Source organism: Lissotriton helveticus, chromosome 5_1 (assembly GCF_964261635.1).
Source record: "Lissotriton helveticus chromosome 5_1, aLisHel1.1, whole genome shotgun sequence".
In the NCBI taxonomy this organism is placed as follows: domain Eukaryota; kingdom Metazoa; phylum Chordata; class Amphibia; order Caudata; family Salamandridae; genus Lissotriton; species Lissotriton helveticus.
In genome coordinates, this window is record NC_136065.1 from 1,097,242,691 (window position 1) to 1,097,263,204 (window position 20,514).

Sequence of the window (20,514 nt, forward strand, 5' to 3'; positions counted from 1 at the left end):
ACCTACCCTTATATATAGACACATATATTCCTAGAAGTCACTCCTATGGCAGGCCTTAACAATCCTGGAGGCAGAGTGCTTGGTTTTATGTGAGAGGATGCTCTAGCATGAGCTGAGCCCTTCTGCAGCTTTCTGAACCATGTCCTTATAGCTGTTCTATGATATAGCCATACCGTATACTCTTAAGTGCATTATAATCCTCGCAGTTAATGCTAACTTTGGTTTGGCTTTATCAAAACATGTCGTGTAAGGTGTCAAACACTTTGGAATACTACCCCCCCCTCCCCGCCAGTTCTGGCGGCGGGGGTAGCATTCCACCCTTCTAGAGGGAGAAGACATGTAGTTACTGCTTTACCCGGTTAAAGTTAAACAGAGCCTCAGCATCACAAAATGGATGCTGCTGCCACAGACACAAGTCTGACCTCCTGCAGCTGGACAAAACTCTGGCAATGGCGGCCTGGACAATAGGTTTGCTGTCGAGGGAGGTGCTAGCACCTCCCCAGACAGCCTGTAGTGTATTGGGGCAGGGTGGGTTTAATGGAAAGATGCTTTTCCAGACACTGCCCGGGGCACACAAGGTGCTCCATGCATAGCCCGGTTCAAACCAGTTGCTGGGGCACTCCAGCCCCAGCTCTGGCGTGAAACTGGACAAAAAGGAAGGGCTGTAACCACCCCCTTCTCAGGGTCCACCCATAGGAGGGACCTAGCAGGTAATCCAGCCTCTTAGATTAGTATAAAGATAGGAGCTGTGTCTAGAGACATTAGATTATCCTGGACTGAAACTCTGAAACGGAACTCTTGGACCTTCGACGTTCTATATCGACTAGAAGACTGAAGACATCTCCCTTGTAGTCAAGGAGTGACCACCTGTGCAAACAGGCACCACCAGTAACTTGCCGGTTTGCTTTGTCGACGCTCCTGCCAGAACCCGAAGACTCAGCTACTCAGTAACTAGACTTCCAGATTTCTCCGACTCCGATCCACATCCACAGCAAAGCTGAGACCCGTGGCGGACACGAGAGACGTGGGACCGGACACCCTGGACTACCTGCTCTTTGCTAAACCGTGCAGCTTCTGAGGCACCCTTGAAGTTGTGCATTGGGGTTTGAGAAGCCCCAGACCTGAGCGCCATTTGCACCGAAGCTCAGCCTTCCACACTCCACGAGTGCCGCGTGGAGCCTGCTCTTGCATTTCAGCTCGATGCGTCTTCCCGGTTGCTAGCCTGTTGGCTAATTAGCCCTCCAAAGACTTTCTTGTGAAACTACACCACTTTCCTAGTTGCTCCGGGCTTGCTCCAGCTTTCCTGCGAAGGAGAAGCTCCCCAGACTTTGCTGGTCTGACCTAAAGCCAATCTTCCCTTCCTGCATTGATTGCGTTTGCCAAGGCTTGTTGTGTCTAATCCGGATACCGACACCGCAGTCAACTAGATCCTTTATGGGACAGCTCGAATCCAGCTCCTGGTTGTCGTTGACGCCTCCTGGTCCTCGTGGCTGCAGAGACAAGCTTCACCTCTTCACCTGGTTGCATCTCGACATTGCCTGGTTCCTTCCTGGTCACCGGCTAGTGACCCAGACTCTGTCCCCTCTGCTTTCAGGTTCTTCTCATCTTCGATCCACCCTTGGATCCACCCGGACACTTTTCTCCTGGTCGCCTGCAGCACTTCTTTGCAGCTCTCCATAGGAAACAGCGACGAAACCCGACACGAAAGAACACCTATTCACCCGGCTTCCCTGGGTGAGGTAACTCGAGTACTCCGGTGCTCCAGTGGGTGCTGACTCTCGAAGTGTCCTAGTTTAAAAGGGTTTTACCGTAGTCCATCCGCAAGTGTCCTTAATCTACTACTTTGTAACTTTTACGTTCCCATTATAACTCTATGGTAACTGGCAACTGTGTTGACACTGCACACGTCTCCCGTGGGCCTCCTACTTCCAATCCTTTGGTTGTCCAGTGTAGCCCCAGCGATTCCCTAGGCTCTGGGCCTATTCACCATTCCCGAAGTGGCTCTTATACCACTTACTTAGTATATGATTCGTGAGGCACCTAGCCAGAATTGTATTTGTGCAACTTAAAGTATGCTTAATGAGTAACTTGTAATGTATCTCAATCTCTGACCTCATAAAGAGTTCAGAGGGGTTGTGTTAGTAATAAATACATATATATTTTATATATACCTTGTGTGGTGTCCTTTCATTTGGTATTCAAGGGATTATAATTGGTAAAACAGCCTGCTTCACATGCTCTCTGAAGTTTTAGCCTAAGACTGCTGGTCCATGCCACCACTAGGATACCTGATCTATAAGGTTGACTTTACAACCACCATCATAAGGGTCGTTTAGACAGGTGCAAGGTGCCCACTAGAATAGTGGACAACATATGCCAGGCTAACTTCTCACAGTATCCGTTTAAGAGAAGATGTCTGTGCTGATGCAAATAAATCTTTAACTGTAAAAGGGGAAAAACATATTGTGATCTGCAAAGGAGACCCTTGTCTCCAGTAGACAAACTAAATTAAGTTTGAGATTTGCTATTTCTATCTAATTTAACTTGTCCTTGTTTAGATTTATCATTGGCTCCTTTTGCATTGAGGATTACTATTTTTGTGAAAGGCCGGTTCTATAGGACCAAAAGCCCTGGGCTGGACCTCAGCTCCTCTGCAACAATAGAGAATGTCAAACCAGGGCATGATATTGAACCTAACGTTACAAACCATAACAAACAGCAAAGTGAATAATAAAGATCACAAGTATCTTTTAGAATTTCTGAAAAGCTAAGACAGTTCAGTCTCACTTTTCGTTCACCAGCAAAAGTGTCTCTGATGTTGTGATTCAGAAGATATCTGAAATTGTCTCTGTTTCTTTAGGCATCCATGGCTTCAACTACACTGATTAGTATCTCTTTCTTGGATTGTCTGCATTGTGTTCACACTCCAGACCATCTGTGTTGCGGATGCCTAGTGCTTTGTTTCAGGCCCATCCCTTTGTCCTGTTGCAGTATGACAGAAGCCAATGGGGTAGGGTTTTGGAACACTCATGTCTTGTCCATAGAAGTATAGTCTAGGAATTATTCAAATTTATCCTAGTCAAGGAGTCTGCATACTTCACATCCTTGATAGTCTACATTGTGGTGGGTTCAAAAAGGTTGTATATATGTTATCCCATTTGTGCAGTCTGGGTCGTAGGGCAAGGAATGCCTTGCCTTTTGGATTTGTTTAAGAGTAAAGTATAGCCTCTATTTGTTTCTTGTGTCCAATTTGTACCACTTGAATGACTTGGTAAGATTGCTCAAGGTGTAGAATCATGCTTTGAATGGGCTAGGATGTGTAACGTCCCCTGTATGTCTCTGATGTATCCCGCAGTCTCTAGTTCCAGCGGAGGATCAAAGGTCAGGTTCAAGAGGTGAGGCAACTTGAACAGGACAACCTGTGAAAGTGCTTGATGACCAAGCTTTTCCAGTACCTGGTAGAAAGGCACAATGTCCCGACAAGCTCTATCTTTCATCTTCACGACCTTTTGCCATAGACGCCATATGTCAGGGCCACCGTCCCTTGCATTCTTAATGCTCTGATCTAGGGCATTTACTCTTTTTTCACACCCATTCAATGCCATGTTAGATGTGGTGGATTTCATCTCTTTGGTCAGTTCTACAATCCCTCAATCAGCTGTTTCCAGGCATGATGCTATCACACACAGCTCTCTCAGTATCACTTACAAGGTCTGATTTGCGAGGTAGGAGCTGGTGCCTTTGACATCGATTTGCTGCCTGAAACAAGTCCAAAAAGAACTGCCTGGAGAATTTTGACCTTGTCATGTTGGTAGGGTCTCAGGAAGACTTAGAAGTGGTGATAGACCTGATAAGTTAGAGGCACTACTGCTCGCAGTGCCAAAATGAAGCCACCTAGTCAAGATGCGGTTGTATTTGGCACATTTGATTCTTCTCCACAGGCCTGTGCCGTTTGCTCATACAGCCAGGCTGCTGGTACTGAAGGTTCGGAAACAGCAAGGATCCTACTCATTTCTTTGTCTAGTGGGGAGTGTATGTTTCAAAGACCAACTCGCCCTAAAAGGTTCTCCTATCTTCAAAACAAGAGGTAAACGGGCAGTTGGAGATTGCCTCGCGTTCAACCACAGGCACTAACATGTGAAGCCCGGGGGCTGAAAAACACTGCCAGCTATTCGACCCTGGATTGTACACCTACATATAAGATTGTTTCACAGTGCTAGGGGTTCAAGGTTCACCTTCTCACTCTTACCTCACCTCTGTTGGGTCAGCACTCTCTCCAGGCTCTCTTTGTTCCAAGGTGAGATAGGTTTGTCTCACATCAGCTGAAGGTGTGGATCGTCTGCAGCAAGAATTTATGAAGAGGGGTGTGAAATTCATGGCAGATACCCTAGTGCTGAATCTCAGGTGTAGGTATCGGTGTTGTGTAGTCTCCTCTATTAGCACCCCCACTTACAGTAATGTTGGTGTCAGATAGAGCTCTGCCTCAGGGCATCAATGGTTGCCAGGCCTCTCTCTCTTCTGTGGGGATTTAGGAGGGCCCAGGGAACAGATGTTTAAACCTGAGGGGCCTTGCAATCTCCAGGACCCTCACAAAGCAAGAGCTTCTCAGCGGTTGGGCACTCATGATGCTACAAGGAAGCATAGGCTACAGTGGGATATGAGCACCTCAGGGCCTGGTACTATGTGTCTCTACTGTACCACAGCAGCACAATGTAGCGACTTGGGGGCATAGCGCCAGCCTCCCCCAGATCGATAGCCACCACACCTGGCCTCGCTCGGCAAGAGAGAATGCTGGTATTGGTCATATTATCAAGACAGGCGATAAAATTATCGCTGCTTTAGCGGCAGAAAACTGCCGCTAAAACGGCGATAATGGGCTTGATAATATGCTCTATGGAATCTAATTGAAGCCCATGTTAGATGTCCTTCACATCACAGAGAGAGAACAATCTGATGTTTGCTGCCCTTCTAATACGGGTCTTTTTAGGTCTCGCCTGTCGATGCGCATGCGCATGGAGCTTGCGAGACTATTGGGGCTTAAACAGTCTTTAACCAACTTGCAAGGAATCGTGGCGATTCCTTGCAGTGCCCGTGAAATTGAAGCTTAATGCGCATGCGCTTAAAAGCGCGTGCACATGCCCCCAGCCGCCTGCCTGCCCCTGCTGCTTTCACACCCTCTCACCGTCTGTTCCCCCTGCTGCGTCATCAAAGGCTTTCACGGCGGCCGGCCATGCTTTCAGTTTCACTGCCGGCCGGCCGTGTAAAGTGCACTTCAAAGGCCGCTCTCCCTGCTCCGCCCCCTGTAAGTGCTCTTGTTTTACTCGTTTACTTGTTTTTCGAACATTTCTCCCACCCGTCTTCCTTCTCTGTAATCCATCCCGCCCCCTCCAGCTACACGTTCTTTGTTTCCCAGCCTCTTGTTTAACTTATCCCATCCCCTTACTGTTTCTTCTACCCTGTCCCTGTTTTTCCTGCCACCTCCTATACGTGCCCCATCCCCCTTCCCCACTACAGAGCGCCCAAAGCAAAGAACCATTTGCCACCCCCTCCCTGCTGCTGCTCTTCCCAGCGCGTGCACTACACCCCCTTCTCCCAACGCTCTCAGCTCCTTGGCGCAGGTCACGGCTGAGCACACAAGCAACAGACCCTCTGTATTGTCCGTTTGATGCTGGCCTCTGGCTTTCCGTCTCACTTGTTATGTTTCATTGCCTGCTTACTCCTGTTTATTTAATCTTTTAAACTATCTAAACTTCTAAACTCCTGCTACATTAACGTTTTAAATTACAAATTAAAGCGTGCGCTCTGCCTCAGGCATCTGAGCCGTCCCTACGCTCCCCACCCACCCCCATCCTTCACACCCCCTGCTTCACAGCCATCTGTTCCTCTCTCCCCGCACACAGCCTCTCCGACTTCCCCTCTCTGCTGCCAGCCTTAGGGCCGCCTCTGGGTTCCCATCCTCGGCTCTGCTGGCATCTCGTCTCCTCTCGCTCCCACCGCTCCTTTCCCCCACTCCTTGTTACTTCTGAATTCCCCGATATTACTGCAGCATAAAGGAGGTGTCTGTCACACACAACCATGAAGGGGCTCACTCATTTTTCACTTGTTTAACTTATCCCATCCCCTTACTGTTTCTTCTACCCTGTCCCTGTTTTTCCTGCCACCTCCTATACGTGCCCCATCCCCCTTCCCCACTACAGAGCGCCCAAAGCAAAGAACCATTTGCCACCCCCTCCCTGCTGCTGCTCTTCCCAGCGCGTGCACTACACCCCCTTCTCCCAACGCTCTCAGCTCCTTGGCGCAGGTCACGGCTGAGCACACAAGCAACAGACCCTCTGTATTGTCCGTTTGATGCTGGTCTCTGGCTTTCTGTCTCACTTGTTATGTTTCATTGCCTGCTTACTCCTGTTTATTTAATCTTTTAAACTATCTACACTTCTAAACTCCTGCTACATTAACGTTTTAAATTACAAATTAAAGCTTCCCCGTGCGTTTTAACCTCTATAGAATCAGAAAGATTTGCCTGCCTGTTTCTTTTATGTTTTCACCTACCTCTCTGTTTATTAAATATCCTCCTTCCCCACATGGTTTCGCAGGTTTGCTGTTAATATAGTTTTACATCATAAATATTTGCTTTCCCGTCCTGGTTCATTTGTGTCCTCCGGCATAAAACCTTTGTCTGCATGTTTCTCTTTAATTTCCACTGCAGCCAGGTAATTTCTCATGTTTCCTGTTGATTTAAACTTTTACATTATAAACATTGTATTTCCGGTTACATGTCCTCCTCCTCACAATACCAAAGCAGTGCCTGCATCTTTTCTTAACTTTGAAGCCTTTGCTGCATCTTTTGTTATTGTTTTTACTACTCTCTGGGCTCTTCAACCACCAATCTGCGCCTCTTCTGTTTATCACGTCATTTGTGCCCTACATATTCATTAAAGATGGACATACCTGCTATGTCGTACGCCCGTTTACTCCTAAACATAACACATTATAAATCACAGCCCTTGCCGCCCGGTTTCCACTCCATCCATCCCTCCCCCACTCCATCATCCCCCCCACTCCATCCATCCATCCCCCCACTCCATCCATCCCCCCACTCCATCCATCCATCCATCCCACTCCATCCATCCATCCATCCATCCCACTCCATCCATCCATCCATCCCACTCCATCCCACTCCATCCATCCATCCATCCATCCATCCATCCCACTCCATCCATCAATCCCCCACTCCATCCATCCCCCACTCCATCCATACATCCCCCACTCCATCCATCCCCTACTCCATCCATACATCCCCCCACTCCATCCATCCATCCATTCCCCACTCCATCCATCCATCCCACTTCATCCATCCATCCATCCCACTCCATCCATCCATCCATCCCACTCCATCCATCCATCCATCCCACTCCATCCATCCATCCATCCATCCCACTCCATCCATCCATCCCCCACTCCATCCATCCATCCCCCACTCCATCCATCCATCCATCCATCCCCCACTCCATCCATCCATCCCCCCACTCCATCCATCCATCCCACTCCATCCATCCCACTCCATCCATCCATCCCCCCACTCCATCCATCCATCCCCCACTCCATCCATCCATCCCCCCACGCAACACCACTCACACACGCAACACCACTCACACACGCAACGCCACTCACACACGCAACGCCACTCACACACGCAACGCCACTCACACACGCAACGCCACTCACACACGCAACGCATCCACGCAACCCCACTCATCCACGCAACCCCACTCATCCACGCCACGCCACTCATCCACGCAACGCCACTCATCCACGCAACGCCACTCATCCACGCAACGCCACTCATCCACGCAACGCCACTCATCCACGCAACGCCACTCATCCATTTGCAAAACGAAAAAGGTCAAACTCTTCTATTGCGAGACCTATTGCATTTTCAATGCTTGTTTATACACCATTTACCATGGTAGAAGGGTGTTGAATTATTCAATTCCTAAAGTAACTTATATCTCTTAGCCAGACCTAAATTACCCCCACCTACCTCAAGGTGAAAGACACAAGCAGAAATAAGAACTCCCTGCTCCACAGTCATTAACATACCCACTAGACAGAGTGTTTGAAGGACCTGATTAAGAGTTAACTTTTTTGAGTTCAGGCTCGTTTACCATTTTGACATACTTACATATATATTACAAATTAGAGGTATATACGAGATTTCCTCTTGCTGAGATTATGAGCATATTGCCTCAAAAGAAATCCATTTATTATGATCTTCCGAAGACCCTGCAAGTTTTCATGTTTGTCTGGCTACTCCAATACTGCAGTAGGATTTCAGTTCTCAACTGTCAGACGCAAGACGTTTTGTGCACAAAGTGCACTGTAGATGTGAAAGACCATTCTGTCTTTGGGTGAAAATGGCTGGTCCTGAGGCTCAGATTTCGGTTCTACAGGAATGCCCACACGAGGAGTTAACTGTAGAGAATGTGCAGGTATGACACATTTTTCACAATCCTGCTTTAGGGTTCGAGATAGGAACATTGTCGATCCAACAGGAGGGACAAAAGGTTGGTCATTAAACAGGTATTGAACGTTAAAAACATTTTTGATTTTTGGGGATATTCATAAAATGTTCCAATCATTTTTCACACCAATTTTGAGCAGCTACACTTCGTCAACGCTACCTGGCTTGCCATAGGCATGACTTAATCTTGGAAAATCAGGAGTAAGTCATACATGTTCATAGAAAGATGTTGTTGATTCGACCCTTAGTACCTCATTAGGCTGGAGTAAGTGTTCAAATGTGGTGCAACAAATGTCCAAAAAGCCCCATATATCCACAGAATTTATTGAAAAGTTGTTCTCCACTTGGAAAGTAAGTTAATTGTGCAAATACACCTCTCTACGGACTCTTTGGGGCAGATATACTAACAACTTTCCCCAATGTATACCTACACAAACTTTTGTCGGTGATAGAGGGGATTGGGGCCAGAATGAAATAATATGGTTCACCGTTTCTTTCACCATCACTTGCAGGGTTAAACCCCATCTCCACGCCAGTCTCCTCTTCTCGAGGTCAGGGTTCTTGGTCACCGTATTATGGTTCAAAGAGCTATTTTGGCATCACAAACAAATTCCCAGTACAATTCTCAGTTCAGTCAATGATGAGAGTTTGGAATAAGTTTAAAATCTTTATTCTCATTTAGAGATTAGTAATTGTCTTTTTATTTTTTTCTATATTCATATTAGTCAATAAAGCTTTAGTAAGTTTACAGAAATCTCATAAAAAGGTTTGGTTCCAATCACACAGACTAAATCATCAAGCTGCATCAAGCGCAGTCCATAAAGGAATATTCTAAAGTTCGGACCAGAATTTCAAAGTTAGTAGAACTCATGAAGAGTTCAGGTTCAAAAGAAAAGGGAGATTCAAGGAGCTTAAAGCTCAAAGCCAATTTTAAGCAGCAGAACTCGCCATAAAAGGCTGTTAATGAAACTCAGCCGAGCCTCAATCAATCGAGTAGATGATCTTACAGCTGCAGTTGCAATCTGTAAAAATAAAGCCTCAAAAACGAAGTAAGGATGAACAGAAGCAGCAGTAGCCACAACTGTCAAAAGGTAAGTAAGGAATGAAATAAAAGCATCAGGGTAAGAGCATGAAAAAAGGGCATCGGAAAGGCATGGCCACAAAGTATTGAAAAGCATTGACACTTACTAGGAACACACACTAATCTAAAAGGACATGAATACATGTTGCGGACATTGTATCTGGTTTCTTCCTCTCTGGACCAATCAAAAGGCAGCTCTCCTCTTGTGAGCAGGCACCTTCCTCCTTTCCCACAAAATACATGCAGATTGCACAGCCTCATCACAAGTTAGCTACAGGCATTCTCATGTAGTTAAGTTCTAGAAACATAAACCTCAGCTCCCAAAGGCATCAATCGCAGGTTGGCTTTCTAAAATAATTGTTTCACTGTGTACGCAATGAACTATGCTAAAGAGAAGAGATATTATCTTTTCAAAAATACTGTTTAGTAATGTATTTCATTAATGCGATCAAGAAATATTGTTTGGGCAACTATTCTATTCTGGCATTAGGTGAAATAGGGTGAGAATCTAATGTTTTTATCACTAAAAAACAATATGTTGTTTAGTAAAATAATACATTTGATTAAAACCGGAACAGTCTGCAGTTATGATGAACATTTCTAAACAGGTCACATTAAGGTCAGACTTCAAAATTATTTGTGAACAGTTCAGAAAAATTAGGTTCACTTCTTGCTTCTTAGTATATCTATGGCCTATACACATAGCTATGACTCCAATTGCAGTTTGCACATTTTATACGTGTCATGCCAGCTTTGAATTTTACATTAATCAGTGCAAATTTTGACTGTTAATCTACAAAATTATAATTTACATTTTAATGATTCGATCTTATCACTGGGAAGCAGACTTAAAGTAACGCAAAGTAGCGATAGCAATGCTTTCCATCGAAAGGTAGTACCATGGATGGTACACGGACGTTCTCATGCACAACCCATGGTTTTTGACGCAAAGTCTTGTCTACAAGAATTTGCAAACAGGGCCTTGCACCAAAAAATACCATTTCTTTGACCCTGGTATTAACTTGGAGAAATATTTCTATTTTTTCAAACTGCTTTGACTTTGTATGTGTGCTGCACTGTGCAGCAAACATCACAAGTGTGTAAAGTATTCAACTGTGTCTAAGAATAGTAATTTGTACAGGTAGGGTACCCTTCCAATAAAAAAAACTATGCTTGACATTGTGCAAACACTCTTGCAGTATGGTGTAAGGATGTGTGCACTGGCAGACGAAATTAGGCCCGCCCAGGGAGAAAGGAAAACCGCTCCATGCATAAGTTGATATTGCGCTGTTCTGCTCTCTCCGTTTCGCAAAACACAGCGCAGCAACTGTGGTTGCTGCACTGTATTATCAGATTTTAAGTTAGAAAATCCGCTCCTTTGTCCTAAGACAATCCCCAGTATACATGGAAATATGTGATTTGTGTATGTTTATATGCACATTTTTTGGGACTTTTGTGAAGCCCTAAGTAAGAAATCTAATACATTATAGAATAGCACTTAGGACAGGGAGATTTTCAACTTTCTAGTATTCCTTGTTAATCAGTCTGCTAATGCACAGACAGTAGTTCTGGGATCTTTTTTATTGTTTGAGGTAGGAGGGTTTACAAAAATAATGTAAGACGTGCAAATTGTAAAAAATCCGTGTAAACCCCTAAGGATTTAGGAGCCTCGGGGTGCTGCATGGTTTTCTTCACTGTTGTGATCTCCTAGTTCACCGTTTCCGATACAAATATCACAAAAAGTGTTTCCTTACCATTTTATTAAAAATTTAACATCATAACAAATACAACAATTTATTACATGTCAGATGAAAGTTGTTTCACAATTGGAGTACTTATAAAAAAAATATAGAGCAGTCCTCTGTAACTATTCTGGGCCCTGGATGTCTGAAGCTGCGCTACGCGTGTGCCCGAAACGATCTTTGGATTGAGCATGTGCACATGGTACATTCAAACGGCAAGTAAATTGCACCCATGCACTCATTAATAGCTTCTTAGTATATTTAATACTCGCTTGACCATTATTTTTGTGCACAAATTAATTTACTCTGCAATATCCTGATCTTCTAAATTCTTTGTACATTTTTCCTTCCAAGGCCATCATTACTAGCAGCTGGGTAAATGGTGTGATATTCGGATGTGCCAAATTGGAATTTATTGGGTAAGATATGTATCACCCAATCCCAAGTTTTTCGTGAATAACATGCGGGTGTTGATGCTTATTACTCCAAATGCTGCATGTTTTGGTCAATAAAGGGCATTTTCTCCTCGATAAATAGGAGTCTGGTCTGCCGAGATTCTTCTATAAACTCCTAAGTTCTAAATGTGCATCAACGGAAGTTACTGCACATATCCCAATTAACTGGATTCCTCGCAATGAGGACCTAAGAAATCAGTCGCAAAGAAGGAAAAACATGCAAATTAAATTAGACTTGAATCAACGATAGACTGAAATATTGAGTTTTGAGTTGAAATGGTAATCTTGCCAGTTCACATATAAATGCTGGTTTAGATACATGAAGTATAATTTGAATATGTGGTGATGTAGCTGTCAGGACCATATGGCAGAGTACGTAGTTAGCTATATTGGTTTGTGTTGTACATGGAAAGAGCAGAGGTTTTACCCATGTAGGGAAAATACAGAGTGGATTGCACTGTAGGTTTCTTAGTCTTCTTTGATATTCTGAACCGAAATCCAAAAAGGATCCGGTCATACAGCCAGGAAACAAAATACATTTTGGAGCTTATTCTACTGAAAGATTTGAAATGATGAACTCAATTTACTTGGCTTTGGGAATTTTCCTGCGCGTGTCTCTATTATTAATACAGCTGATAAAGCGTGATGGGTATTTAATCTGATTTTATCCACTGCTAGTATTTGTACTCTATATTGGACGTTGCTTGTCGGGCTAAGCATGTTGCGCCACTCAAGACATTTTGATTAGATGACCTCATTCAGCATTTGTCAAAGCATCACAGTTATGGGCCTTTAAGCATCTAATTCAAATCTACATCTGCTGCCCTCATTGTCAAAGCAAAAAGGCAATATTAGGAGGGAGCAGGTCTGCAAATTCCGTGGGCAGCCTGTTGTCAAGAATTGAACTGTTGGATTTGAGGGAACTACCTTCTAAAGTTATCAGAAAGTTGTTGCTGATGGGATAAGTACAGAGGTTAATTTAAGAAATAGGTTTGTGCCCTAAATTTTGCTAGGAAGCCCATGGCTGGTGCTACTGAAAGCTAGGGTGCCGATTATCAAATCAGTCTCTCATGATTCCACCTCCTCCCTTATTAATCCACCATCAGACACTCCCTGTCCCTTTATCTCACTCTTTAAAGTTCCTTTCATCTCCCTTAGGCACAGTTCTTCTGTATTTCTCGTCCTCCTTCTTTCCCCTCTTGTGTGTTTTTCTCTCTTTGGCTCAAAGTCTGATGAAGAGAATTTGGTGCAGGTGGGCCACAACTGCATCCACCGGCTCAAACAAAGAATTAGATCGTTTTAGAGCTTTCTAGTTGTACACCATTGTACATCTTTGCCCTAAAACTTCAACACAGTTCAGAAAACTGCCTGAAGTATCATACTTCAGACTTGATTGTCAAAGTGAATATGCTCTGTTGGCACTGGCTAAGCAAAAGGAGAATAATATAAAAGTGAGACAAATGCCCACTGGGCTGTAATATGAAGTCGTGGTTCTCAGGAGTTGCGCCACTGGAAAAGTGAACAATGGGTAATTTCAAGGAACGGGCATCTGGAGAGTCAGCCAAATAGTGTACTTGTAGGCCCAGCGAAACTGCCATGCGTTAAAAAAAAAAAAAAGATTGAGACAAATACAAAAAGGTCTCTTTCCTGATAATGGCAAAGCTAACTTTTAGTGCATCAAGTAAATACCAAATCACTTCTAAGTTTTTTTTAAGTTTCACATCCACACATTCTACAAAGGGTCTCCATGAATTACAGCAGCATTTTGGCTAATCCTGATTGAATACTGGCGTTCATGGATGTTTCAACAAAATAAAAAAAACAAGCAGTTTATTCAGAATAATTTGGTCAGAAGGGGAAACAGAGCCCGCAACGCAGGCCTCATTGTCTAGTACAGGCTACTCCAATGAGTAGCCAGTGAGTTACTGGTGGCTCTCCATTTACCTGTGAGTAGCTCTCCGGTGTGCAGACCAAGCCTACTATATTAGACACTTTTACTTGATTTAATTATTATACATGTACCAAAATTGAGTATGTTCATTTGAGATGAAAATGTGTGTATTTTCAGAACTCATTAGCTGATGTTTCGAGGAACATGGCTCAATTATCAATGCATAGTTAAAGCGGATATTTGAGAGATAAATCATGTTGTTTTGGGCAGACTTTTTGCTAACATCATAAACTTGGTGGGAGGGGTATTGTGGCTATAGAATACTAATGTTGAGGGATTCATAATTAAGACTTTTTACATTACTACTGGCAGTCCTGCCTAATGTACTGAGGTGATCACTACTAGTAGTCTTGCATATGGTGACCACTTTTGTAATCGTGTCTTATGTGGTCACTATTACAGCACTAATAATATTGGTACCTCTGGGTGATTTTCATTGAACTTAAGTAACTCACCGGACAGAAAATGTTGGAGACCCCTGGTCTAGTAGGTGACATTGTTGCCACTAGATCACACATAATGAAACATACTGTTTTGTTCCTACAAACTCCCCACATCTGGAGGCATCTCCTGTGTCTGGATTCCTGACTGGAGCAACAAGATTGTTGCAAAAAAACATGTCTGTGCCAAAGCGCAAATAAGGAAAACACACATTAAAGATATCAATCAGGATTTGTAGCACATTGGGACATGGTTCTTCACCCGTGAGGGTCTCGAGGCATAGTGGGGTCCTGCTGCTGGATCATGCTGCCCTTAGTGGTTGAACATCCAGGTCTTAAGGTCCTTCCTGAACTGTTGGAGCGATGGTGAGGCTCTGAGGTGCAGGGGGAGGATGTTTCAGATCCTAGCCGCCAGGTGTGAGAAAGAGTGGCCTCCTCTGTTTGCCCAGTGGATGCATTGGGTGGCTGCCAGGGATAGGGATCCGGAACAGAGTTCCCTGGTAGGTTGGTGGAAATTCACTTGTTTATTGAGGTATGCCGGACCTTCGTTGTGAAGTGCCTTGTAAGCGTGGGTGAGCAGTTTGAACTGGCATCTCTTTGCAACTGGTAGCCAATGGAGTTTCCTAAGGTATCAGAGTTATCAAATATATAATAAATACAGTTAGGACACAAGATGTATGAGTAGCATCTAGTGTTCTAGGCTAACTGCTTGCCTATACTACAGAGACAGTGTGGTGTGGTATCGGGCTCATGGGCCACGGTGAAGCACACTGTCCAAATACTATTGTAGAGCGAATTAAAGAATAATCAGTCTGCTTGGATTTACAGTGCCTTTTTTACCACAAAAGAAGTGTGCACAAATGTAAAAACAAAAATGGGAACTTTATTTATAAAAAAAGGGACTATGTTCAAGCAGTCACCACACCAGATTGGTTCAATGCACGCAGGCACGAAATGGAAGTGTATACATCTTAAAACGGAAAACACCTTAATATTATGTGATCCAACGTCCTGATAAACAATCAAGGCTACAGTCAATACACATTTTTAACATAAGGCAAACATTGGAAACTGATATCACGAGCAGCTTTGCTTTGCTTCTAAAGAGGGAGTTGAAATATATTGGACTCCAGTTTAAACTTGTACATTTTGGGGTGAGATTTGCTTGTGTCAGTTATGACAAAATAGTAATTTGTGAAATAGTTTGGGTTGTAAAAAAAAGGTGACACTTCAAATCATTTATCTCACAAAATATATGCACGTTGGAAAACAAATCAAAGATCAATGTAAACATTCTATTGAATCCTAAAATCCCAATTTCTTTCTTGGTAGCCTTTGATTATAATTCAGGAAAATAAACTAGAATATGTGGCTGAATAGGAGTACATTCATACCAAAATGATTTATTGCACATTTTTAGTTCAGGATTTGTTGTAGATATGACAGGTTTGCTGCCAAGATGTCGGTTGATGAGTTTTTTTAAATTCATCCTATAGGATATGCTGATACAAGTAGGTGTGATTTTAAACAAAACTCCCCCTTTTACCACGTATTTTAATATTAAAAGTCTTTGAATCACAGATTAACCATGTGTTCTCAATTCTTGGCAATCTACATTAGTCCTCATTGTGCTCAATTGTTAGCAGTCTAATTGCAAAGCCACAAACTGCTGTTAAATAATAGGAAATGCACACAAAACTCTGGAAAATACAACAAAGCACTTTACAGTGTTACAATCGGTGACTTGACGAACGCCCAGATCTTTGTACAATGCACAGATTCTAAAGTCACACAACGGAGAAAGGGCCAGGGCGCTGCAGCGGTTCCTCATTGGTGCTGCTGAACGGCACAAACAGGCAGTGCGCTGGATTGATCAATGTGGAAATCAGTCTTAATTGCAGCAGAAGATTCATCTCCTTAATACCCATGGGGGCACACTGTTTTTAGGAAGTGATGTGCCGGTGAATACTGACTTGTTCCTTAGATCAAACTCCTGATGTTCTTCTTTTCCGTCTTCCCACGAAAAATTGTTCACCTATCAAAAGAAAAAGTGTGCAAGGACTTTAGAGGTCATAGGAACCTGCTTCAAAGCTTGTGATTAACACTGAGCATCACCCATCTCAAGAGTTTGTCTGATGTTAGGAGGGGTAATTGGTAGGTATTCATTCTAGAATAAAGGCAATCTGTACGACTTAATGGAAAGCTGACTTAGAGCTGAACATTACAGTTATAAGAGAGCACATGAAGTGTAACTAAACTGATTACATCAAAGTAACCTCAAAGGCAAACGGGAAGACTAACTTAATGCTGGAGGTCACAGTTAGAGGTACCTCAGTCAAAAAGTAAACTCTTATAACACTGTACACCTTAGTACATCATTGGCTTAAAATGACCACACAGAAAATATATCACTAATAGGCTTGGAACACCACTGTAACGACACTAAAGATAACTTAACACTATGGTGGGCCAGCTGGGTCTTGAAAGACCCCATACAAAATGATGGAAAGAAGCTGGTTTATAGTTAAGTGTGATTGGCTACAGCAGCTTATGTCTCCTTGACCCAGACATATTGGAAGGGGTTAGCTTGGCGATTGGACACTGACAAAGTGAAGGAACCATTATGGGCATATAAGGTACAGAGTAAATAGGTAAAGGACAATGTGAGCCTGGTATTTGTGTGTCAATCTGTAAAGGTCTTCCCAGAGTGTTGTGTTTACTAGATCTAAATAACAAGGAGGTGAAGGTGGTGAGTCAGAGAAAACCAATGTTCGCTAATACATCTCTCCTTTCTCACACATACAAAGAAAAAGGTATAGTGAACCACAAGAATATCTGTGAAAAAGCTTAATGTAAGTTGCTAGGGTATTCCCTATCATGACGTAGGACCCTCACTTACCAGTGGTGTCCTCTCCTCATTTAGGAAATTTAATCTGCCTGAATGGGCTTACCTAATAGGGGGCTCCTGTGACAGATGATTAGGATGGGATCCTAACTATCGATATATAACATTACCTAGTGGATATCATAGCAAATTATTGCAGGTAGCACTTATGAGGATGAAAATGCTGAAGGGTGTCAGCAGTTACATTTTTCCTTATAACTCTAAATCATCATGTTTCAGCCATAAATTAAGCCCTAGTGGGTCAGTGGTCTTTATCAGGACCAAGGAATCCATACCTCTATCCCAGCCGTGAATAGTGTATCATGCATTTAGGTGTAAAGAAAAATCTGGCAGTGAAGTGCATTAATAAAGAAAGAAGTAGAGATATACTGGCAGTTCAAGGTTGACCCATTATGTGAAATACGTAGGTGATACAAACGGAGGAACACACACTCATGTTAGTTATCAAAATTCATTAATGGTAATGCTACTAGCATACCACTCATGAATTCACACGGACCATACCACACCAATGTGAGACACTGCAAACCACACGTGGTGATAACACATGTAAGGTTGGTGTAAACATGTAACAGTTTTTTCTTGCATTTCCCTAAACTTAAGGGGAAAATACCATATAAAGGGAGAAGGGGAAGTACCTTCCTGTTGTAACACACTGTTTAAAAAACAAAAATAAGACACATTGGGCCACATGTACGACCGTTTTCAGTGGCCGCAAATGGCTAATCAGAACTTTTACGACCCCTAAATTGGTCTGTGGCACATACAAACCCTATTTTGCGAGTCAGTAAACTATTACCGACTCGCAAAATCGGGTGTGCGACTCGCTATTAGGAAGGGGTGTGCCAAGGGCGTCCCATCCTAATAGTGAATCACAGTTCCTTGTGCAAATGTTTTGCGACTGAAATGCTGTTGGAAAACATTCCCATTTTACCACCAATGGAAAGTTGGTGGTTGACCAGTCGCAAAGGGGTCCACAAGTGACCCATTACCCTTTGTAAATGTGGGCTCAAATATTTTTTAAGAGCAGGCAGTGGTCCCACTGACCACTGCCTGCTCTTAAGAAACAAAACTGAAATGTTTCATTTTACTTTTTGAAACGCATCCAGTTTTCCTTTAAAGAAAACGGGGTTGCATTTGTTTAAAAAAACTGCTTTATTGAAAAAGGAGTCACAGACATAATGGTATGGGGACTCTAGCAGGCCACCATCCCTGTGAGTGCTGTCCCTTACGACCAATTTAGGAATTGCAAATTGTTTTACATTCCATTTTGTGAGTCGCAAAACGTCCCTGTTAACTATTTTCTGTGGGTATTGGTGTTTATTCATTTTCTCAGGTCGTCTACTTGTTTACGAAAGTCCACCCTACAGAAACAGCTGTGTCTTTATCTCAAAAATGGTCCAACAGTGGTTTCTCTCTGTGTCCTTGGATGAAAACCGCCAAAAAGTAATAGGTTGTTCCTCTTGGTTGGGGGATGGTAGGGGGTCAGTATGCAATAGGCCATCTCTTTGTCTAATAATATCTAAAAAAAAAAAGCCAATTCTCTGTTACTAATGTTGTGGGTCAACTGGAGAAACTGGATACAAGTATTGAGCCAATTCACAAATTGTAAATCTGTGATCACCCTTTCAAAGACGGAAGACATCATCAGTAAACCTACGCCAACAGCGTAGGTGATACTTGAATGTATTCCCATCTCAAAATGTATGTTCACTGTCAAATACATGTACATACAGGCCACACTTGGGGCAGAAGTGTTGCTCACAGACATCCTTTGAGCCTGTAGGCATAATACTCCTTCAAACTCAAAACTGTTTCTAGTTAAAGCTAAATGTGCGCCTTTCAAAAACAAAATGTACTGGTGTTATTCCCATTGAGAAGTTGCTTAATAGCCCACAGGCTTTTCTCTTGAGGATTTCGCGATAAATAAAGAGCAAATGTCAAGTCCCAACATTAGCTCACTAGTGGGGCAGTGGCCTTCATCAGGACCAGGGATGCCTATCTCCATCCCTAATCTGATTAGTGGATTATGAACGTAGGTGTAAGAAAACGTGTCACATGCGTTTATAAAGAAAAAGTAGGATATACTCGCAGTTCGAGGTTGCCCGGTTATAATAAGAACCTAGGGATACAAGCAGAGGAACACACTCTCATGTTAGTTTCCATAATTCAGTAAACTTGGAAATTCTGTTAGCATCCCACTTCATGAACTCTCGCAGACCATGTAACACTCATGTGAAACACTACAAACCACACGCGGTGAGAACACATCTGAAGTTGTTGTAAACATGGAACAATTTGTTCCTGTCATATCCTAAATTAAAGGGAAAATACAGGTTCAGGAGTGTCCCAAATTAGAGGAGGCAGTGGACAGCAAAACCTTCCACAGGCAAGGAGAAGAGGCGATAGGCAGGTTGTCTGGGCCGAATATCAACCATTCACAATGTTTATGTCCATTTATAAAAAATCATGGTTTTATCATGAGTTTACCCTTCTCTCCTTTCGGTCCCTGTAGTCCCTGCAGCCCTTGCAGTCCCCGTGGTCCCATGTCACCTGTAGAAAGGAAGAACACATTTAAATATAATTAATATAATATTCATATTTTATTGTTCAGATCCGCTGTAAATGTTTAATAAAGTACTTTTCTGAAACCTGCCCAGATGCCTCCACCCTTCCTTCATTTTATCAACTTAATTTCCTAACTGGATGCAGAAAGCAAAAGCTGTGAGTTGGGCATGGGATGGAAGAGAGACTATACCCAACTTTCTTCCCTGGGAGTCACAGAGCATGACTAGAGTATTATTGTTAGTTCCCTAGGCCCAGATATAGAGCCACCCTCTGCAAGACTTAGAGCCATTCCTATCTCCCATTGGCTGAAACATCTGTGCTCACAGCTACTGCAGGCGTGGTTTACATGCAGAGTATAGGCATCAATGGCAACTCTTGTGGATTGAACCCAACTTGTCATATTAGAATGTTGTCAATGTGCTGTTGGACCACAATTATTCTCTTTAACAATGAGCATTATTGTCTTCCACCTTAATAACTTTTGTTTGTAATTTAGCAAATCCTTTATTCACCCTTAGCAGATGTAAGTATCCCACCTGGGCAACAGTGCTTTTCAATGTCAGTAAAAGCTACACTCCACCTTAACAATAATAGTTTGTACATGGGCATTTTCCGCATAAATTAAGAAAAAGTGTCCTCACCTTTAGGACCAGTGTATCCCCTATCTCCTTTTTGACCTGGGATTCCAGGAGGTCCTTGAACTGTACCGTGAACTGCAGAAGAAAAGAAAAGAAACAAAGAAAAAAATAGTGAACATTGAGCTTCGTGGTGCTCTTCCAAATCCAGTGCAGTCTACTGATAAAATGTAGGTACTGTATTCCTTTTCTGCAATTTCCCTATATTTTCAGTCT

At 43.1% G+C, this 20,514-nt stretch overlaps 1 protein-coding gene across 2 annotated transcripts in view; it reads right to left on the minus strand.

Annotated features, from left to right (window-relative positions):
• Positions 1-15,053: 15,053 nt before the first annotated feature.
• The window catches only part of COL17A1 (collagen type XVII alpha 1 chain), a 190,645-nt gene continuing 185,184 nt past the window's right edge, over positions 15,054-20,514 (minus strand). The window contains exons 54-56 of one of the 2 annotated variants that reach the window (XM_078643723.1): positions 20,305-20,376; positions 19,586-19,648; positions 15,054-16,225 (exon numbers count right to left, since the gene is read on the minus strand). In XM_078643723.1, coding sequence (XP_078499849.1) covers positions 16,176-16,225; positions 19,586-19,648; positions 20,305-20,376 — 185 coding nt within the window. In that variant the 3' untranslated portion in view covers positions 15,054-16,175. The remainder of the gene's footprint in view (positions 16,226-19,585; positions 19,649-20,304; positions 20,377-20,514) is intronic. The other variant, XM_078643724.1, reaches the window with a different exon arrangement.